General features: G+C 40.5%; 1 protein-coding gene across 1 annotated transcript in view; it reads left to right on the forward strand.

Annotated features, from left to right (window-relative positions):
• The window catches only part of LOC139000650 (testis-specific Y-encoded protein 4-like), a 34,436-nt gene extending 11,555 nt beyond the window's left edge, over nucleotides 1-22,881 (forward strand). Inside the window, exon 5 of the mRNA XM_070402788.1 lies at nucleotides 22,699-22,881. Within this exon, the coding sequence (XP_070258889.1) occupies nucleotides 22,699-22,881 (183 nt within the window). The remainder of the gene's footprint in view (nucleotides 1-22,698) is intronic.
• The last annotated feature ends 561 nt before the right edge of the window (nucleotides 22,882-23,442 follow it).

A 23,442-nucleotide genomic window follows, 5' to 3' on the forward strand; every position in this document is an offset into this window, starting at 1 on the left:
CCTCTGACCAAGACCTTATACCTGGGAAGATGGAACCCAGCTCACACCATTGCCAACTCTGCTCCTGCTCCCCACCATTGCTGGCTCACCACCCTGCATCCCACCATAACCAGCTCCGCCCTTGCCAAGGCATAAAGCTTCTGACCAAGGCGTCAGGTCTGGGCTGGGGACCTATCAGCTCTGATTGCAGGCTCTGATATCCTATATCCATTGGGCACCTACTTATGCAAATTAACTGCCATCTTTGTTGGCGCTAAATTGCATATCATGCTGATTAGCCAATGGGAGGTGTAATGAAGGTAAGGTCAATTACCCTGTTTGTCTATTGTTTGATAGGATTTAGCACAAGTAAAGTTCAGGAATCTTTATGTTTGTTTATTTTATTTTATTTTTTTACTGTTTCACCTCATTACTGCAATGTATGTATGCTCCATGTGAATGATGTACATGTGTACATAGGTGGGTTCTGACTTACTGCAAAAAATCATTTTGAAGTACTGTAGGAATAGATCTCAAATGTAACATAAGGACCTACTGTACTTACATTCTATTGATTAAGATGTAGTTATTTGGACTCCATATTTGCTGATTAAGTATATGAATGTTGGAAGCACAAAGTATATCTTTATATATTTATGTGATTCTTAGAATTTTCATTCAATAAGAAATAAAAACTGGGGTGTAGGGGGAGCGGGGGAGGTCAAGGGGAGAAAATAAAAGTAGACATCTGTAATACTCTTTGTAATATTTAAGCAATAAAAAAATTAAAAAATCAATCAATAAAAGCCTTATTCTTATAAAAAGACCTGGCCTTATAATTGAATGGCCTAATACATTTTAGAGTAGGGCACCATTTCCAAAATTTCCTCAGAAGAACATCACTTGTAATCAAGAGTGTATCCTTTAATAACCTATATGAAACAAGAGCCTTAGTTGGGCTCCATCATGATTAAAACAGAGACAGAAACAGTAGGAGACATGGCAAGTTTCAGTTACTATATGCCTATTGCGCCTGCCTCAATGCACATTCCTGACAGTGCTATTGATCAGACTGAGCACGCACCAGACATTAGGGCCTTCATGCACAACTCCATCCTGAAACCACATGACAGAGAAGCCTATTGGACAAGAATGTTAGCAAGGACTTTATAATGAAGATGAATTCTGAAGAGGATTAAAAATGGTGGCAGAGCCCTAGCCAGTTTGGAACAGTGGCAGATCGCCAGTGTCCAGACTGAAAAGTCCCAGTTTTGATTCAGGTCAAGGGCACTTGCCTGGGAGTGGGATCAATCTCCAGTCTGGGGCATGCAGGAGGGGGCTGACCAATGATTCTCTCTCATCACTGATGTTTCTAACTCTCACTCGCTCTCCTTTCCTCTCTGAGGTAAATAAAAATATATTTAAAAGAATGGTGGCAGAATAAGTGGATGCTACAGGGACATGCTCCCAGGAACAAACTGATATTCCAACTAAAATAAAGAAAAACTTCCTGAATAATCAATGGAAAAACTCATAGGAGTGAACCCTGATTCCTGAGGACCGAAGGTGGAGACAACTTAGACACTTGTTGGAGGAGAGGAGGCTTGAAAGGGCTGGCTTGACACCCACAGACAGGAACTCAAGTCCCGGAGAGATATCTCAGTTTTGGAGGACTGCCACTGACAACTCTGGGTCTAATCCCCAAACTGGGCCTCCTGGCAGAGAGCACCAGAACTGAGGAGGGTACCCATATAACCTGTGGATGTGAATAGCAGCAGGGCACTGTCTGCCAGGGAGAGACAGCTAGAAATTCAGGCAACCTCTTTAAGGGCCAACGCACAAATATCCCTGTGGAGCCACACACCTTGTGCCCTGGCAAATGGAGGGTGAAGTGAACTGCAGCTGTGAGGGCAAAAGCCAGAACTGGGGAATCAAGGGTTCCAGCTCAGAAGACAGACACTTCAATTTCCTGGGAGGAGTCATTGCCTCATGCAGCAGAGAAAATGTTTCCCACACAGACATTTGCCTTTCCTGGAGGGGAGACAATTAACACACACTACTGGGAAACACCTTGCCCTGAGGACACTTAAGAGATTATAAACAATTAACCTGCAGGCAGAGGCAACTGCCCCACCCTGTTGAAACAAACTCTTGCCACCCATGAGGACCATTGCCTTGGATGCAAGTCAAGTTGGAATGCTATCAGTCTATAGACAGAGGAGGTCCCTGGAGGCTTTCAGTCTTTGCCTGACCTAATTAGTCAGAAACATCCTGTAACAGTGTCCTGCACCAGAGACTGAGACGCATAGAGGATCTACCTAACTCGACATCACAAACCCAAACGGAAAGTCAGAAAGAGGAAACAAAGAAACAACCCCCAAATGAGAGAACTAGAGAATTCTCCAGATATAGAGATAGATGAAGCACAGAGAAGACATTTATCTGAATCCGACCTCAGAGTTTGAAGGTAAAAGACCTCAACAGCATGAAAAAATATATAGTGATTATGAAAAGAAGAACAGTCCTAGATATAAAATGACATAACACAAAATAAAGAACACATTAGAAGGAATAGTCAGATATTTGGGAAAGCCGAGGATCGAATCACTGAATTAGAACAGAGTTAAAAATATCATCCAATAAAAAAAAGACAGAAAAAAATAATATTAAAAAAAATAACCCAAACAAACAGGAGGACCACTTACATAACAGTATTAGAATAGCGAGTGTGCCAAAAGAGGCAGGAGGGGAGAAAGGCATAGAGAAGGTCTTTGAAGAAACAATGGCAGAACACATTCCTAACCTGGTAATGGAAAATCCCACACAAGATCAATAGTCAAAGAGAACTGCAAATAAGAAGGACCCAAACAAACCCATGCCCAGACACATCATAATTAAAATCCAAAAAATTAAAGACAATGAGAAAATCTTCAAGGCAGCAAGAGAAAAGACAACTGTTATCTATGAAGGAGTTCCCATAAAGCTGGCTCCTGATCTCTCAGCAGAAACTCTACAGGCCAAAAGGGATTGAGACCAATATTACTATATTCTGCAATTCTTTCATTAAAAATCAACAATCAATGTCAAACTACAGCAGGAAGGCCGGGGAGGGTAGGGGGGCGGGGGTGTGGTAAGAGATCAACCAAATGACTTTTATGCCTGCATATAAGCATAACCAATGGACATAAGACACTGGGGGTCGGGGGATACCAGGGGATTGTCAAGGGCAGGGATAAAAAAAGAGAAATATGTAATACTCTTTGTAATAATTTAAGCAATAAAAAAATATATTACAAAAAAGAAAACTCTCATATAAGCAAAAAAAAACAAAATAGACAGTCAAAAACAAAACTTCAAAAGCAGAAAAGTCTAAAGGAGTAAATCCTCACCCAGCCAGCATTACAACAAATGCCAAAGGGATTGCAGTAATGAGAAGAAGAAACAGAGACGGAAACTTAGCCATACAGTAAGGAAATGGAAAGAAAAAAAACCTATCAATAATAACTCTAAATATAAATAGGTAAATGCTGCAATCAAAAGGCTTCGGGTAGCAAAGTGAATACAAGAACATGATGCAGGTATATGCTGTCTACAGGAGTGCCACCTGAAAACAAAAGACACACACATGATGGGAGTGAAGGAATGGGAAAAATTTCCATGCAAATGGAAAAGAAAAAAAAGGCTGAAATAGCAATACCCATATCAGACAAAATAGACTTTAAAGTAAAGACCATCAAAAGAGACATAAAGATCACTGTATGATACTAAAGGGATCAACGAACAAGAAAATATAACCCTAGTAAACATATATTCAACATGTATATATATATATATCTGAAACAATCAAACAAACAAAGAAACTTCTAGAAGACTTCAATGGAGAGCCTGTAAACAGGACAGTCATAGTAGCAGAATTTTATCACTCATCTGACTTCACTGGATAGATCTTTCATGTGAAAAAGTAATAATACAGAGACTCTAAAGGACACACTGCATCAGATGGATATAATTGGCATTTTATAACGTTTCATCGCAACAGAGCAGAAAATACATTCTTCTCAAGTGCACATGGATCATTCCCAAAGATAGACCACATGGTAGGACACATAACAAGTCCCTACAAGTTCAAGAAGATTTAAATCATATCAAGCATCTTCTTGGATCACAGTGGAATTAAATGAGAAATCAACTAGAGTAAAAACACCCAAAAACATTTGAACACTTAGAGGCTAAATAGCATGCTATTAAACAATGAATTTGATACAATGAGATTAAAAAATGTCAAAGGCTTTTTGGAAAGAAAGGAAAATGAACAAATAACAACACAGCATCTCTGGGAAACAGCAAAAGCAGTCATGAGAGGGAAGTTCATAGCACTATAGATATATCTCAGAAAATAACAAAAATCAGCAATAAACTATTTATCCCTACAACTTATGAATTAGGAAGAGACCAACAAGAAAAGCCCAGAATAAGCAGAAGCAAGGAAAAAATAAATATTAGAGCAGAAAAAATAAGAAACAAAAAATTCAATGAAACCAAAAGCTGGTTCCCTGAAAGGATAAACAAAATTGATAAACCATTAGCTCCACTAATTAAGAAACAAACAGACATGATTCCAATAAGTAAAATCAGAAACAAGAGTGGAGGAGTAACTACTGGCACCAGAGAAATAAAAAGGATTGTAAGAAAATACTAGGAACAACTCTATGCCAAAATGATGGACAATGTGGATGAAATAGATGAAGTCAGTAAAAAAATGCAAACTACCAAAATTGATTCAGAAAGAATGAAGAAACCTGAATAGGCTCATCACAGCTGATGAAATAGAAGCAGTAATCAAAGCACTTCCAACCAACAAAAGCTCAGGTCCGGACAGCTTCACAGGGGAGTTCTACCAAACATTCTGAAAACTACAATCTATACTCCTCAAACTATTTCAGAGAGTCAAAGAGGAAAGAATACTTCCAAACTCTTTTAATGAGGCCAGCATTATTCTAATTCCAAAATAAGGTAAAGACACTACAAAGAAAGAGAATTACAGGCTGATATAGTTGATGATGACAGATACTTAAATACTCAACCAAGTACTAGCCAATCGCATCCAGCATTATATTAAAAGGACCAAATGCCATGATCAAGTGGGATATATTCCAGGGATGCAAGGCTGGTATGATATTCACAAATCAATAAACATGATACAACTCATAGACAAAAATCAGATGAGCATCTTGATAGACCCAGAAAAACAATTGGAAAAAACCAACACCCAATTTTGATAAAAACTCTCAGCAACGTGGTAATGGAGGGAGCATACCTCAACATGATAAAGGCCATATACGAGAAACCTACAGCCAACAACATACTCAATGGGCAAAAACTAAAACCATTTCCCCTAAAAGAACAGGAACAGGACAGTGATGCGAATTTTCACCGTTCCTGTTCGACAGAGTACAGGAAGTGCTACCATTGTGTTCAGGCATGAAGAAATAAAAGTCATCCCAACCGGGAAAGCACATCATAAATGAATGGGGTCATGTATCAGGATACAAAATTAACACCCAAAAATATATGTCTTTTTATACACCAACTAGAGTCCCGGTGCACAAAAATTTGTGCCCTGGTGGTGGGGGGAGTCCCTCAACCCAGCCTGTGCCCTCTCGCAGTCTGGGACCCCTCAGCGGATGACCAGCTGCTGGCTTAGGCTCGCTCCCCAAAGTATTGAGGCTAAGATGGCAATCAGACATCCCTCTGGCAGCCTGGCATCCACTTGCCAGCAGGGAGCAGGCCTAAACTGCAATCGGACATCCTTAGCAGCGCTGAGTAGACAGAGGAGGCTCCCATCACCACCACTGAACTGGCAGCCATCAGCCTGGCTTGTGGCTGAGCAGAACTCCCCATGTGACAGAGCCCTGACCAGCATAGGGCAGCACCTGCATTGAGTGTCTGCCCCCTAGTAGTCAGTGTGTGTCATAATGATCAGTCATTTCCAGTCCTTCTGCAGTTACGGTCAGTTTGCATATTACCCTTTTACTATATAGGATAGAGGCCTGGTGCACGGGTTGGGGGCGGTTGGTTTCCCCTGAAGAGTGTCCTGGATCAGGGTTGGGGTTCCACTTGGGTGCCTGGCCAGCCTGGATGAGGGGATGATGGCTCTTTGCAGCTGGTCACACCCCCTTCATGGTGGGGTTCCCCAGTGGGGTGCCTGGCCAGTCTGGGTTAAGGGGCTGAGGGCCCTTTTCAGGCTTGTGGGTGATTGAAGCTCCCAACTTCTCCTCTTTTTTTTTTTAATTCTGGGGTTTATTTACCTTCTATGGCTTTCACTGGAACTGAGAGCCTGCTCCAGGTCTGAGGCCTGGCTCCAGCTCTGAGATCGTGGCTGCTGAAAACAGGTATCTGGGTTTGTTTGGCTTCTATAATTGAAACACTGTTGCAGCTCCAGCTCTGAGGCCCGACTGGCTGAAAGCAGGTTTCTGGGGTTTGTTTAGCTTCTATAATTGCAACATTATTTCTTAGAGTGCAGCTCAGAGGCCGGCAGCGGCAGGCAGAGAACCTTAGCTTTCTCCATAGCTGGAGCAAGCAAGCCTCCTGTTCGCTTCAGTTGCCTGGTTGCCGGCCATCATCTTCGTGGGCATTTAATTTGCATATCGCTCTGATTGCACCAATGGGAAGTGTGTCAGAGGTATGGTTCATTACCATGTCTGTTTATTATTAGATAGGATAATGAACTTACAAAAGAGAAACTAAGAAAAGAATCCCACTTACCATTGCAATAAAAGATTGAAGGAAAAAACTCAATGAAGGAAGAAAAAGAACTGCATTTGGAAAGTGACAGAACATTGAAAAGGAGATAAAGATATCAACCAATGGCCTAATATACCATGTTGATGGGTTAGTAGAATTAACATCATTAAAATGTCCATACTGCCCATAGCAATCTATAGATTCAATGTAATATCCATTAATATGCCAACATAATATTTCACAGACAAAGAACAAACTATCCAAAAATTCATATGGAGGAAAAATAGCCTCAGCAATCCAGGGAACAAGAAAAAAATATGGAAGGCTCACAATACCAGATATTAAGCTATATTATAAAGACACCATTCTCAAAACTGCCTGCTACTGGCACTAGAAAAGACATATACACCACTGAAACTGAACAGAGAACCCAGAAGTGGACCCAAGTCATTACGCTATATTATTAATTTACAAAGGAAGCAAGAGCATACAATGGAGTCAAGGCAGTCTCTTCAATAAATGATGAAAATCAGATAGAAACATGCAAGAAATGAAACTAGACCGCCAACTTACACCATACACAAAAATAAAATCAAAGTGGATAAAGGACTTCAACATTAGTTGGGAATCTATAAAAAATCTTAGAAGATTGCATAGGCAGGAAAATATCAGACCTATGTCTTAGCATATCTTTACTGACACAGCTCCGAAGGCAATGCACACAAAGGGGAAAATAAACAAATGGACTGAATTTTTGCTGCAAATGGTTGCAGCATTCTGGCACCCAATGTAGGGCATCTGGAGGAGAAATTTCACCAGAGTGAAAAAGGAAGAAATTTCAACAGAAAGCTGGGAAGTGCACTGAAAAGGTGGGGAAAATTCTCTGTGCACAAATCCCATGCCAGCTTCGGAAGTTGAGAAAAGTCGGCAGAAACATCTTTTATTTCGGCCAGGCTATAATGGGAAAACATTTGTGTAAAAGGCAAAAACAAAATTGTACATTTTTAGCTTGTATGCTCAAGAATAAAGACATTAAAATATCAAAAGGTACTCTCTTAACTCAGGCTAAAGGAAAAAAAAAAGGAACCTTGTCATCTTGAAATATGTGAGCTCTTGTTCGAACTGCATTATGCCTAATTCATATTGGGGACCAAAAGTCTGTAATACCTAATGCCCTGGGTCCTCCACCTCTAGTTTGGAAAGGCTCAGCAGCTAGAGAAAATGGGGTTCACAGTCATTTTACAAAAGGACTCTTTAATGCATTGTCTGAAAATTACCATATGAGACCTCTCAGGTCCAGTGACAGCCATAGAAGGTAAATAAATCCCAGAATTAAAAGAGAAAAAAGAAAAGAAAGGAGAGGTTGCCATGGGCAGAGTTTAGCTAAAATAACTTTAGAGGACAGTCAATGCCATGAAGAGCAGAATAGGATAAGATCCATGAAAACTACTCTGATTTATTAAGTCTTGTCTCTATGTTATGGGCGCTTGTCTGTTGATTATTATCAATCTGTCTTTGTTGTTTATTGTTAGTCTATTAAGCATGCCTTCAATTTAATTTAATAAGAAAACAAACAGTAGATGGACAGGCCATTACTAAATATTTAAAACACTTCCCAACCTATTAATTACTAGTCTTTTGGTGATCCTGTGAAACGTATGCCCACTCTCAGAGTGTTATTAAAAGTCTCATTTTATTTCCCAGTCCGTCATTTGGAATTTGGATAGATGAGACATTCCTCACAATTTAAGGGATATCGCTGGGATTTCTGTACATGTGAAGAGAAAAACACTAGCTTAAGAGAAGTCACACCCCACCTGATTTTGGGTGGCCTCTTGGACTGACTCCGATCTCTTTACAGATGCTATAGTACAAACCCAAGACTGTTTTTCTTTATAAGATGGTGAAAATGACACAAGGGAAATATACAGGCTGTGTTTAGGCAATAAGATTAGTGTTTCCATAATAAGGGGCAGTTATTAAATAATAATGGACCATATTCCAAGGTTAACATTAAAGCCAATGAAAAGCCAGTAAGTTTTCTCTGCTGCAGAATTTGCCAAAGTAAAACGCCTTAAATGGTGATAACTGGCTTTGGAATCTCAAATTGTTAAAAGTTAAACAGAAAGATAGAACTAAAATGAAGGTTTTGTGGCGAAGCTTTTCAGTAATAATTATAAATAAATATATTGATGGTGAGGGTCCAGTCACTCAGGAGAGGGCTGACTGCACTCTCTGTTGGAGGTAAAGGCCAGTGTACCTTCTCCCTGTAAAAGTGGAGAACCTGGCAGAGCAACCTTATATGTTATCTCTTAAGGAAAAATGTGGTGGTTTTAAAATTCAAATGGCTACAGGCCTGCTTCCCTTCTCCCCCTACTTCTTTGGCAACCTCATATGTCTAAACATACTTTTCCAAAGTCTTTGGTATCTTAAAAATTTGGAGTTGGTTACATTAAGTAATAAAACTTCCAAAATCTCTAAATGTTTTGAAATAACAAAATACTGAAATATTAATCCGAGTTTGCCTCGAATGAAAAACCTAAAGGGCAGATTTGAATCTATTAATTAAATAAGTCCTTGTTAATTTTATTTGAAATATATCCATAAAAATGTGAAGGTATTACTAATCTGAGAAATGCTAAGTATTCAACTTGCCATCTAAAATTTAAGGCTTCCAAGAGTTAAAAGTTCAAGTTAAATTGGGAGAAATTATATGGTTGTAATGATAAAATGCATAAAGTTTAGAAATTCATTATTCAGAAAAATAATTCTTGTGATTTCTCTGGAAAAATTTAGTAGTACAAAATATATTGTAGTCCTTATGTGTACTATGCTTGGTAACATTTCAACCTAGGATTTAATATTTTATTGGACTGATTAAAAAAGAGGATTAATTCTATGGTCTGATCCAAATTTTTAATGTTAAAACCAGTTTAAATTTAATTGATCTATGGGTTACACATATTTGTGATAGTCTTTCCATGTTAAATTTTAAGACTTTAACCAAGAGATAGCTTTGAAACATTTCAAGTGCCCTGGAATAATTCAAGAGTTTACTCTCTTCTTAAAAGAAATATTTTAGGAAAAGAAATATTTTTAAACCAAATTACGCCCATCTAATATACTTGCAATCACTTGAAGCTTCATCAAATAAAAATTAATAACTCTGTTCTCTTCATATACATATACTAGAGGCCCAGTGCACAAAAATTTGTGCACTCGGGGGGGAGAGGGTGTCTCTCAGCCCGGCCTGTGCCCTCTCGCAGTCTGGGACCGCTCGGAAGATAATGACCTGCTGGCTTAGGCCTGCTCCCGGGTGGCAGATGGCACGCCCAACCCCTAGGTGCAGGCCCTGGTTGGGCTCAAAGCAGGGCCGAATGGGGAGTTGGGGCGCTGTCCCCTGTCATGCACAGAGCAGGGTGGATCGGGAGGTTAAGATGCCCCCCCTAGTCACGCTCAGGGTAGGGCCAATTGGGGGTTGGGGCACAGGCCCCCGTCACACTCAAGGCAGGGTCCATAGGGAGGTTGTGGCGCCACCCCAGTGATGCACAGAGCAGGGCTGATCAGGGGGTTAGGGCGCTGCCCCCTATCACGCACAGAGCAGGGCTCATCAGGGGGGTTGGGGATCCATACCCTGTCACGCACAGAGCAGGGCCCATCAGGGGGTTTGGGGCACCGCTCCCTATCACACACAGAGCAGGGCTGATCAGGGGATTGGGGCACCTTCCCCTGTCTCGAATAGAGCAGGGTGAATAGGGAGGTTGTGGCCCCGCCCCCTGTCAAACACAGAGCTGTGGGTGCTGCCCCCTGTCACGCTGATCCAGGTGCTGGGAAGCATATTACCCCTTTACTATATCGGATAGAGGCCTGGTGCACGGGTTGGGGCCAGCTGGTTTGCCCTGAAGGGTGTCCTGGAACACGGTCGGGCTCCCCACAGGGGTGCCTGGCCAGCCTGGATGAGGAGATGATGGCTGTTTGCAGCTGGTCACACCCCCTTTAGTGTGGGGGTTCCCACTGGGGTGCCTGGCCAGTCTGGGTGAGGAGCTGAGGGCTGTTTTCAGTCTGGTGGGTGACTGAAGTTCCCAACTGTGACTTTTTTTATTTTTTATTTTTATTTTTTATTCTGTGCTCGCTTTAGCTCTGAGGCTTGGCTCCAACTCTTAGGCCTCGGCTGCTGAACACAAGTATCTGGTTAGTTTGGTTTCTATAATCGATACACTGTTTCAACTCCAGCTCCGAGATCCTGGCTGGCTGAAAGCTGGTTTCTGGGATTTTGTTTAGCTTCTATATTTGTTACAATGTTTCAAACTGCAAGCTCAGAGGCCAGCAGCTGCAGGTGGTCTACGTTGGAGTCCTCCATCACTGAAGCAAGCAAGCCACATGTTCTCTTCAGGCTGCCTGGCTGCTGACCGCATCTTGGCTGGAAGTTAATTTGCATATCTCTCTGATTAGCCAATGGGAAGGGTAGTGGATGTACGGATAATTACAATGTTTCTCTTTTATTACATAGGATTTTAAATGTTATAAAAGTTTCAACCTCTAAGGGAGGGCAGGACAAGGTTGCTGAATACTTCTTAAGCAACATAGGATTATTCAGCAGCAGAATTTTAAGATGGGAGCCCTGCCAACCTGATCTTTAGGGGGTAGTGCAACATCTGTACTTCAGAGGTCAAATGTATAAGTTTACTTACTTTGCTTTCTCAATAAAGATGCATACTTTAGTTACTTAATAAATTAGCTTCTTACAATATAATCAAGGTCTCATATAAATTCAGTTATATGAGAAGCAGATATTTTATTAGCAATTGTTTCTAACACAGTCCCCATTAAAATTTCTCTACCTATGCAAATGAGCACTAGCCAAAGGAATGCTGTTTAAAAGTAAATTTTAAGCTTAATAAGAAGGAGAAATTTTAAATCTCATCTGCTACTATTTACAAGTTAAACAAAAAGTTACTATTCAAGCATTAAATCTCACCATTAATAAGACACCATAAAAAAAGTTACTTTTACTTAATCTGTATACATTGCAGTATTGGCCAGCATACCTCTCTCTTTTTGGTATATCTGAAAAGGAACCAATTTTGTAACTCTATTTAAAAGAAAGAAAAATCTTTTACAAGAAACTCCCTAATTGTGGCCTACAAATTACTCTGGAAGAAAAAACAGAAGGAGATTCCATTCAAATAATCAGAAAACTGTAATTAAAAAGAAATCGATTAAGCCTCAAAAAGAAAAGTGAACAATTTGCATTTTGCCTCCTTAAACAAAGCCTATGTCAATATAGTCAAACACTGATAGCAGAAACCCTATTAGTGTCATTTACTGTCCCCACCCAATGACAAAGGAAGTTAGGAAATAAGCCTTATTTTAGACTGATTTAAATTAGGAAATCAAAATAAATGATTATTCAGGGGAACTTAGTTGTAATAGGCAGGAACCTATTCCTGGAGCATTCACTGTGTTTACTGATAGTTCATCTCATGGTAAAGGTGATTACAATGCAATGAATTCAGACCAAGTCATTCAGACCAGTCATACTTCTGTGCAAAGAATCGAATTAGGAACTATCAAGGCTGACTTGCAGGATTACCAAAGCCTCTTAATATTATCTCTGATCTGCCTATGCCGCCGGCCTGGTAAACAGAACTGCAACTACTAAATTTAAATGACTCAGTGACCAAAGTTTATCTGTACTATTAGAATGAGTCCTGGTCCTTTAACAAAAGGAAATGCATATGCCTATCAATTAGTTATTTTATTAAACAGGCCACAGAATCTCATCAGCTTTTACATCAGCCTGCGAAAATATTCTACAGCAGGCAAAACAGATTATCAAGAAATGTCCCCTTGCATGTTATATCTGCTCCAAGGGCCTCTAAATTCCAACTTGAGAAACAAAAGTGGGGGAATAGTGAAGAAATCTCCTGTAAGTAGACTACACCAAGCCTTAGTTACTTTAAATTTTTCCCTTGTAATGCTGATGGCAAGACACTCATGGAAAGACACTGGTGAAAGAGTAAGCTAAAGGAAAACGGTCTGGTTAAATGGAAAGATCCAGAGTCTGGTTTATAGAAGAGTCCCTTTATTAACCTTTGTCCGAGGATATACTTGTGTATTTCCAGAAAACTCCTCCGAGCCTGTGTGGTTCCTGCAACATGAATCTGAGAGGGGAACTGACCAGACTACTCCAATCACAGATAGCAGTGGCCCCAAGCAGCACACTTAGGAGACAGAGGAGAAACATCCAGAGATGGGGGATGGTGAAGATACCTTGCCATGCTAGCACTCATCAGCTGTGCATTGGTGCAGGTTGCCCATGAGAAAGCCAAAAGAGATCAGACATGCAGTGTCATTTCTCATCATTTGTCCACCATCCAAAACTCGAATATCATTGCTGTCATGTCACAAGCTAACAGTGACTGGGAAAGGGATCCATAAAAAACTAATGGCCCCAAAAGAAGCCTACTATGAATGAATTCCTTAAATACCTGACAATAATATTTAAAGGGACATGAAAGAACTCAATCCTTGTCACCAAATCTCCTTACATGTCCTTTTTAGAATAACCACTATGGTCTTTCCTTCTGGTTCTTCTGTGTTTGCTTCCAGTCTGAAGATGCAGAATTAAAAGTCTTAAAAAGATCTGAGCCCAGCAAATGGCATACACCTTCTAAATTAATTAAGAAAACAAAAAGGGGGAAATGTTGGGGCAAAGACCAACAGTAGGAAACATATCAATGCAAGAAGTCCCACAGGCCGGAACCGGTTTGGCTCAGTGGATTGAGCGTCGGCCTGCGGACTGAAAGGTCCCAGGTTCGATTCCAGTCAAGGTCATGTAACTGGGTTGCGGGCACATCCCCCGTAGGAGATGTGCAGGAGGCAGCTGATCGATGTTTCTCTCTCATCGATGTTTTTAACTCTCTATCTCTCTCCCTTTCTCTCTGTAAAAATCAAAAATCAATAAAATATATTAAAAAAAAAAAAGAAGTCCCACAGAAGGCGAATGGACTTTGATATTCAGCATGGCAGAAAATCAGCATTTTCTTACCCTGCTGTGGAAAAAATGGCTGAAAGCAAGCTCCTAACATGATAATACTTTTATTGTTTACCAAACTTTACCATTGATATGCCTGTTTGTTTTGCTACAGGGCAAATGTGTATTCAAGTAAATAAACGCTGATGGGTCCTGGGTTTCTGAGACCCTCTCCACTAGAGAGAAATGTCTTCACCTGGCTCCCCCTTGCCTTCTAAATTTGTAATTGTTGTCTAGTGTATTCATTTGAGTTCATTCATTTTTCCAGATCCTGAATCTTTGCTGCAAAAGGTTGCAGCAGGGAAGGTAGGGGAAGGTGGGGGTTAGGGAGAGAGATCAACCAAAGGACTTGTTGGCATGCATATAAGCCTGAAAATGCTCAAACACACCAGTCGGGGTCATGGCATGAGGAGCGTGTAGTGGGGAATAAAGCGGGGTAAGGACACATATGTAATACCTTAATCAATAAAGAAAAAAATAGCCCTAGCTGGTTTGACTCAGTGGATAGATTATTGGCTGCCAGACTGAAGGGTCCCAGGTTCGATTCCAGCCAAAGACACATGCTTGGGTTGTGGGCTTGGTCCCCAGTGTGAGGCGTGCAGGTGGCAGTGGATCAATGATTCTCACTCATCATTGATGTTTCTATCTCTCTCTCCCTCTCCCTTTCTCACTGAAATCAATAAAAAATATATTTCAAAAAATAAAATATAAACAGATGAATAAAATAGAGCCAGGGTAAAAAAAATATGTTTTAGAATATAATAGAAGGAATCCTATTATTTTCAGATATTTAATAATTCCTACAACTTTTGTGATAAAATAGGTTTTTCGCTGTTTTGGTAAAATTATATTTAAAATTTGTTTCCTTAAGATATTGATTTCTATTGCATGTAACACTATATTATAAAAGGCTAATATGCAAATTGTCCCTTCAAACAGGAGTTTGACCAGGGGATCAATCAGGGGGTGGGACTGTCTGGCTAGCGTCCCCGACTGCACCCTCCAGCCAGCCCCACACTGTTCTGTCCGCCCCCTCCGCCCCCTCTACAATGATCTTGGACCCGCCAGCCAGTAAGCTGCCCACAGCCCCTTCTCCTGGCCTTCATCTTCCCCCATGTGATCCCCCTCTCGATCTGGGTGGGGCCAGCCGCCAAACACCTGCATCCCCTCCCCCTGGCCAACCCGGAGATTGGGATGTGCAGGCCGGACACCAACCATGCACAAATTTGTACACTGGGTCTCCAGTATTATTATATTTAAAATTGTTTTGTCTTGGAATATTAATTCTTATTGCATGTAAAATTATTACATTTAAAATAGTTTTTCTGGAAATATTAACAGTTATTGAATGCAACATTATGATACTAAAATCATTTTTCTTAAAATATTAAAAAAGTAAATATAAAAAAGAGGGACACCGTATCAACATGGATTAAAAGGAATGCATTCCTCACTCTGGTGTTATCTACTTCTTACCTCACTAATTAGAAGCTGAAGAATTATTTCCTAACAATGAAACAATAAGATAGTGTTCAGTACAGATGCCCATCCACTACTCACTTTCCACTTGGCTTCCTGAAATTAAAGTGCAGCATTCCTTTTAAAACAGCTCATTACTGTAATCCATGAGAGGCTGTAGCCTTTACCTTGACTTCCCATCCCAGTAGGGCTTTGCCTTGGAACAGAATGGGCAGGTCTTGTAGGTGGAGGATCCCAACTTCTTGAAGATGGAGCCCTTTTCAGTGGAAGGGAACCCACCTGTGGAGCCACTTCTGTGAAGATTAATTGTATGTCTGCCATCCTCTGTGTCATAAATAACATCATTCTACTTGAGTAGGGTCACCATTTGTTAAATGGTCAAGTCTGGGTATTGTGTATAAATCTTTACCAAACAGGATCATGGTGATGAGCATGCTGCTTAGCCTAAAATGATAAAGTTCTATCTTTACATGTCTTCAGTACAGTGCTCAGAGTTATTGAAAATCAGTTTGGATAACCGAGAAAGAACTGGAGCAGCATTATATATATGTGCCAAAAAACAAGACAAAACACACACACACACACACACCATACAAATACACACACACACACACACACACAACCACACACACACACACACACACCGGAATTTGAATGCAGAGAATCCAGATATAGTAAGTGAAAGAAGTTATTTTAAAGATACAAGGAAACATTCCCAACTAGTCTTCAAATTAGTTTTATCTCAATAAAAGCTTTTAAAATGTGTAACGTAGTAGTTAAAAATTAAAATATAAAAAGTTAAAACATGATGCATCACAAAAAAGTGTTATTTAAAGAATGTTATCATATAATTCCTACAGTTCATTTATAAAATAATTCTTTGATCAGAATACTATACTCTATTTTAATAGTATTTAGAGAAAACATGTTGAATAATACATAATTAAAAATCACTGTTTCATTTTTAAATAGAAAATAGGCTTATCTTCCAATTCTGTAATTTTTCATGGAAAGAAGAACTATGAGCATCCTCATATGTGGCAAAATATGAACTGGCAAACTCTTCTCAGTATGACCAATGTGGAAAAACAGGAACATTCACCTTCATCTTGCACAAACTCTGCAAGAACACTTTAGGAAATTTCCCGTGAAGTGTCACACACCTAATTATCACAAATGGACACTAAATCTTTGAAATTGGAAAAACGGGTTAATATGAAAACAACTTTTCCTGCTGCAGATATGTTGAAATGAATATACCTTCCTTTCATAGTCAGTAAAATAAGTAAATAGATAAATTAATTAAAAGACAACCTCCCTGAAAGTAGCTCATCAACATTTTTATTCATGTTTCATATTCCTCATATACAAGAAAGAAAGAAAGATCAATGAACTTGGAGAATCATTGGTTTTTAGCCTTTTCCTGAAACAGAGACCACTTGGTGAATCTATTTAATACCATAGATATTTCTCTTATGTAGTTTCCAAATGGAAAGTCCTCTACACCAAACATAGGTACAAGATCACCTTATCAAAATAATAATAGAGATTATTATTTTACACAGTACAGTGTTGCACATTGCCATACTAAAAACGAATATTTCAAATCCATTTCTAAATAATGAAGTGTGTGTCCTTGAAGTTTATATAGTTAGACTAACTTTTATTTCAGTGGGTATTTTCCAAGGTGAACTGATGTCCTTTTTTCAGATGAAAGAACTGCACTTTCAGAACATATTCTTAGTACTTCAATAAGTATGAATCTTTACTTTAAACCTACATGACTTCTGGTTCCCAAAGTGTAACATTCAAACGGGATAAGAGGGACTGTCTGGCATCGGTTGGAACTCGAGGGCAGCTTTCTCTCTGAGGTTTTCAGCAGTTGATGGGACTCTGAGAGGCAGAGCCTCTGGGGACTGGACTGAGAGCAGCCATAACTGCTTGCTCCGCCCACCCTGTTGATCCCCTGGGACCCTCCCTGCCCAAGCCTTTCACAGAGGCATTTGCGGGATAGCCTCAGGCAAAGGCTAGATTCACACCTCCCTAGAGGACAGAAGTTCTCCCACTGCAGACACAGCTGATTCTCACAGCCAGTTGGCCTGGAGGTCAAATCCCCCCCAGTATTACCTACAACAATCAAGGCTTAACTACAACAAGACTGCACACAAAGACCTCTACGGATTGCACCAAGAAAGCATAAAAAATGCGGAGACAAAGAAACAGGACACAACTGACAGAAATGGAGGATATAGAGTTCAAAACCATGCTTTTAAGATCTCTGAAGAACTGTCTAGAAGCCGCTGGTAAACTTAGTAAGGCCCTCAAAAAGACTGGTGAGACCGCCGATGAATATAGTGAGATCCTCAAGAAATCCAATGAGACCCTCGATGTTTTGATAAAGAACCAACTAGAAATTAAGCATACACTGTCTGAAATAAAGAATATTATACAGACTCCCAACAGCAGACCAGAGGAGTGCAAGAATCAAGTCAAAGATTTGAAATGCAAAGAAGCAAAAAACACCCAACCAGAAAAGCAAAATGAAAAAAGAATCCGAAAATAAGAAGATAGTGTAAGGAGCCTCTAGGACAGCTTCAAGCGTACTAACATCCGAATTATAGGGGTGCCAGAAGATGAGAGAGAGCAAGATATGGAAAACCTATTTGAAGAAATAATGACAGAAAACTTCCCCTACCTGGTGAAAGAAATAGACTTACAAGTACAGGAAGCACAGAGAACCCCAAACAAAAGGAATCCAAAGAGGACCACACCAAGACACATCATAATTAAAATGCCAAGAGCAAAAGACAAAGAGAGAATCTTAAAAGCAGCAAGAGAAAGAAACTCAGTAACCAACAAGGGAATACCCATATGACTGTCAGCTGATTTCTCGACAGAAACTTTGAAAGCCAGAAGGGAGTGGCAAGAAATATTCAAAGTGATGAATACCAAGAACCTACAACCAAGATTACTTTATCCAGCAAAGCTATCATTCAGAAGTGAAGGTCAGATAAAGAGCTTCACAGATAAGGAAAAGCTAAAGGAGTTCATCACCACCAAACCAGTATTATATGAAATGCTGAAAGATATTCATTAAGAAGAGGAAGAAGGAGGAAAAGGTAAAGATACAAATTATGAACAACAAATACGCATCTATCAACAAGCGAATCTAAGAATCAAGTGAATAAATAATCTGATGAACAGAATGAACTGGTGATTATAATAGAAGCAGGGACATAGAAAGGGAATGGACTAACTATTTTTAGGGGGCAAGGGGTGTGGGAGATGCGGGAAGAGACTGGACAAAAATCGTGCACCTATGGATAAGGACAGTGTGTGGGGAGTGAGGGTGGAGGGTGGTGTGGGAACTGGGAGGAGGGGAGTAATGGGGGGGGGGAAGAGGAACAAATGTAATAATCTGAACAATAAAGATTTCGTTAAAAAAATAAATTCTATCCCTGTAAGGTCATTAGGAGTGTTTCACACATTACAGTATTGCATACATTATTATAAGTGCTATACCTCTTTAGCAATTACAAATCATATTGATCATCAGTATATATTCTCAATCAAATGAATGGTACCATTTCTTTTGCTTTGAAAGATATGAATGAAATTGAGGTGTATCTCTTCATTCAATGTTACTGTTTTCACATAAATAAAGGTTTCATGCTCATATATTTATTTTTTTATTATTTAAAAACATTTGAGTTACTGGCAGTTTGTGCGCTTTCTATTGAATTTATGGAAGTTAATATGATCAAATATGCTTCAGGTACAGAAGTCTATGATACCTCATTTGCATATTGTATTATGTGTTTACCTAAGTCAGATCTCCTACCATCCATAGATTCTGAAACATTACCTAAGTGTTTTCCACCTGAGGGATGTGCTTTTGCTTCTCTTACTTCTTCCTCTTCCACTTCTCAGACTTCTTACATCACCTCTATTTCTTGATGGAATTGGTGCCCTCTGTCCACCCCCACTTTGAAAAGATGGTTTCTTGGTGTAGTCTACTTTAATTGTTTTCCAATCCACAGACGAAAATGAGTACACATTATATCAACACTACATAAAATTTAACCTGAACAAATAAACAACTGTTTGAAACCTACTAATTACTGAAACTAAAATCAAGATCAACATCAAATTCTTCTCCCAAACGAAGCATTTCCTTCAAAAATTATAAAGTCCTTTTCATGGTAAGTTTATGAAACACTTCATTATTAATAATATTCCATTGAGCTATTCAACACAGAACCATATATGTTGGTTAATAAAAGTCCTCCAAAGACCTCTGGTCATAATGACGAAAAAGTCTCACATTCCAGGAAAAACACATACATTCCATTCTTGTTTTTCAATAGGCTTATTCTTGGTTTTCTGGAGAGAGAGAAAGGGAGAGGGATAGAGAGATGGAAACATAGATGAAAGAGAAATATTTTGATCAGCTGCTTCCTTAAATGTCTCATACTGACGAACCAGCCAGCAACCTGGGCAGGTGTCCTGACCAGGAATAGATGACGAGACATCTTGGTTCACAATTCTATCCTCAGCCATTGAGCAATACTAACTGGGCAATGTGGATTACTTTTTGGAATGTGACTGTTACTTCATTTATGTTTTGACAACATCTATTTCATTATTTTTCAGTGCACCAAGCTTACATAAACTATTTATTTTTAAAACAATCATTCATTCAAAATGATTAGGTAATTTATTCCTTCTCTACCACATCTCAGAATTCTTACTTAAATTATTTCTTCAGTTAAAATGACAGAAAAAAAGTTCAGTATGACTGAAACTCTGTATTTACATAGTTATGATTTGTTTATCCATTCTATTTTTAATAAGCCCCTTGCACAATCTTTAGTATTTTTATGTAACTACACTGTTTTATGTTAAATATGGTTCTAAGAAAAGAAGCCATCTTGCAGGGGAGAGCTGCTATGACTAGGAACCCAGCCTCACCTCCACCCAGATGGGCCTCAGACATCACCTGAGATCCTAGGGGCACTCTGGCCAAAGACCTTTTTACGGCAGCAGCGGAACCACGGACACTGGGACTCCAGCCCTCCACCACTGCCACTGCCTCCTGTGAGTCTTGGAGTGCACAATTGAATTGCCGATCCACTCTGTGGCCATTAGCCTCTCGCACACTGGCTCCTAGGTTCTGCAGTGATAGCTAAAATGGGGAGACAAACAAAAAAAAACCCCAAAAGAGAGAAAAGAAGGAATTGCCAGAAGAGTAACTAAATTAAATGGAGGCATACAATATGTTCGAAAAGGAATTCAGAATAAGGGTCGTACATTTCATGCACCAGATGCATGGGGAATCCACAACTTATGTAAGAATCAAGGAAAAATGAAAAAAATTGATAATAGCTACAATGAAAAATACGATGGAAGGTTTCAAACAGTAGACTAGCAGTAGCAAAGGGTGGAAACAGTGACTTAGGAGACAGGGCAGAGTAACACACCCTGAACAACACCATCTGAACAGCAATTGGAGAGAAAAAATAGAAAGCCAGTGGATATCCTAAGGGAGATTGGGGACAACATGAAACAAAGTAACATACATATAATAATGGTGTCAGAAGGTCAAGATGAGGAACAAGGATTAGGAAACATATTAGAAGAAATAATGACAAAAACTTCCTGATCTTGGGAAGAAAAAGTCACACAAGCACAGACAGTCCCAAACAAGATGCACTCAATAAGACCTATATCAAGACACATTGTAAATATAATGGCAAACAATAACCACACAAACAATTTTAAAGGCTGCAAGAGAGAGAGGCAGAATTACCTACAAAGGCTCTCCTGTTAGATTATCAAATGATTTTCTAATGATTTTTAACAGAAACACATCAGGCCAGAAGGGAATGAAAGGAAATATACAGAGTGATGCGAAACAAGGGAACAAATACAAGAATACTTATCCAGCAAGGCTATCATTCAAAACTATAGGGGAATTCAGTATCTTCACAGGAAAAAAATAATCTAAGGGAGTGTTTCACTACTGAACCATCAATGCAAGAAATACTAAAGGGACTGTTTTAAAAAGAAGGAACAGAAGAGACAGAACAAACACAGGCATAAAGAAAAAAAGTGGCAACACATCAGGACCTATCAAAATAACCTTAAACCTAAATGGATGAAACACTCCATTCAAAAGATATAGGATGGCTAAAATTATAATAAAACAAACCCATATGTATGCTGTCTACGAGAGACCCACCTCAGAATAAGGGAATCACAGGGACTGAAAGTGGAAGGAGAGAAAATATTTTTCAGGCAAAGCGGGGGGCGGGGAGAAACTAGGGGAGCAATAATTATATTTGAAAAAATAAATCTCAAGAAGCCAAGATGGTGGTGGGCGTCCCAGGGCTTGTCCTGGAGCAAATGGAGTGAGCAGCTGAAACTAATAACACCCACCCTGAACTGGCGAAGTACACTCAGCTGGTGAGACAGTTTGCAGCCAGGAAGGGCCGAGTTCCTCTGTAAGGTAAAAACCAGGGATCTGGGCAGGAAAGTTTGACAGACCTCTGAGCCCACAGGTGCAGAGGGAGACCACGGGGCACACAGCCACGACTCTTGGGACAGGCACAGCCCCTGACTGTGGAAAGGACATCCAGGGGACTGTTGGTGCGGGGGGATTAGAGATCTGGTTTCCATAATTACAGAGAACTGAGCCTAAAAGGGGCAGCCTGAAGTGCTGACTAGGCCATGCAGTGCTGGTAAGAGAGGAGCTTACAGAGACTCAGCCTTCCCCGTTTCTGTGGCTGGCATTTGTTGATTGTTTTCGCTGAACCCTGTTCAGAGGACATTTCGGATACAGACACTCACCTGTGCTGAAGAGGGGGAGCAGGTGCGGAGGAGTGGAATCTGGGGAGAGAAGGGGGGCCAGGAGAAGTGGCAGTAAATTGAGTGCTGAGTCACCCATGAGCTCAGGACTTGGTCAGCCATTTTCTTCTGAGGTTATAATTCCTCCCTCCAGGCCCCAGGCAAGGAATACAGCCATACCCAGATTCGACCCTGAATGAGGTGAAGGATTAAAATAATCTGATTAGTCCCTTTTAGTTAACAGGGTCTGGCCCATAGAAGGGCTTTCTGTCCCAGCAATGACAACAACAGCAACAACAACAAAAACCACAGACATTGCTGAAAACTGGGATCTTAAACCAGCCAAAGGAATGACATTTCAATTTTTCAGTTTTATATTATTATTTTGTTAGCTTTCTTTTTTTTTCCTTTTTCTGTGTTCTTTTTTTTTTTTTTTTTTTTTTTTTTTTTTTTTTGTTTGCTCCTTTATTTCCTACTTCTTTTCGGAGTATTTTTTCAACCCCGTGAGCAGCAGGCATGTGAGCTGCACGCTCTTGTCCAGGGAACATCAGCCCCATGAGTAGCCTACCTCGAGCCTCAGTGCAGCAGCATCATATGGCCTGGCCCTGTCCAAGGAGCAGCAGCTGTGTGAGCGGCCTGCTTCCCCGTCAGAGGAGCAGCAACCAAGCAAGCAGTCTGAACTGTCCAAGGAGGAGCAGCCGCACGAGCATACCGCCCACGTCCGAGGATCGGCAGCCCTGTGCAGCACACACCTGTCTGAGGAGCAGAGCCAGAACAGCCTGCACCTGTCCGGTTAGCTGCAGATGGGTGAGTGGCACGTCCATGTCTGAGGAGGAGCAGCCACGCGTGCAGCTCACTCCTGTCCAAAGAGCAGCAGCCTCGCAAGCAGCCGACCCCCTCCTTAGGAGCAGCAGACTTGCAATCAACTTGTCCAACTCCTAGGAGCAGTAGCCGCGCAAAGAGTCCACCACATCAGAGGAACAACAGCAGCATGCAGCCAGTCCCCATCCAAGGAACAGCAGCCTCCTGATCACCACACCCTCTGTCTGAGGAAGAGCATCTGTGTGTGAAGCCTCCCCCCACCAGCCAGAGGAGCCACATAGCTGTGAAAAGCACCCACCAGAGAAGCGGCTGCCAACTGAGGAGCAGCTGCTACCACAACCGCCCAAGGAGCAACCACAGCCCGAGGAGCCACTGCTACCCATGGAGCAGCCCCTGAATGACTCAACATCTAGATATGTTGGTGAGATCAAACATGGGTAGACAAAGAAACCCCCATAGGAAACAACAGGAGGAGTTGCCAAAATAGTAGCTAATTGAAACCGAGGCATGCAGCATGACAAAAAAAAGAATTCAGA

This window comes from Myotis yumanensis, unplaced genomic scaffold (genome assembly GCF_028538775.1).
Source record: "Myotis yumanensis isolate MYYU_CA2020_CCGP unplaced genomic scaffold, mMyoYum1.0.hap1 SCAF_24, whole genome shotgun sequence".
Classification (NCBI taxonomy): domain Eukaryota; kingdom Metazoa; phylum Chordata; class Mammalia; order Chiroptera; family Vespertilionidae; genus Myotis; species Myotis yumanensis.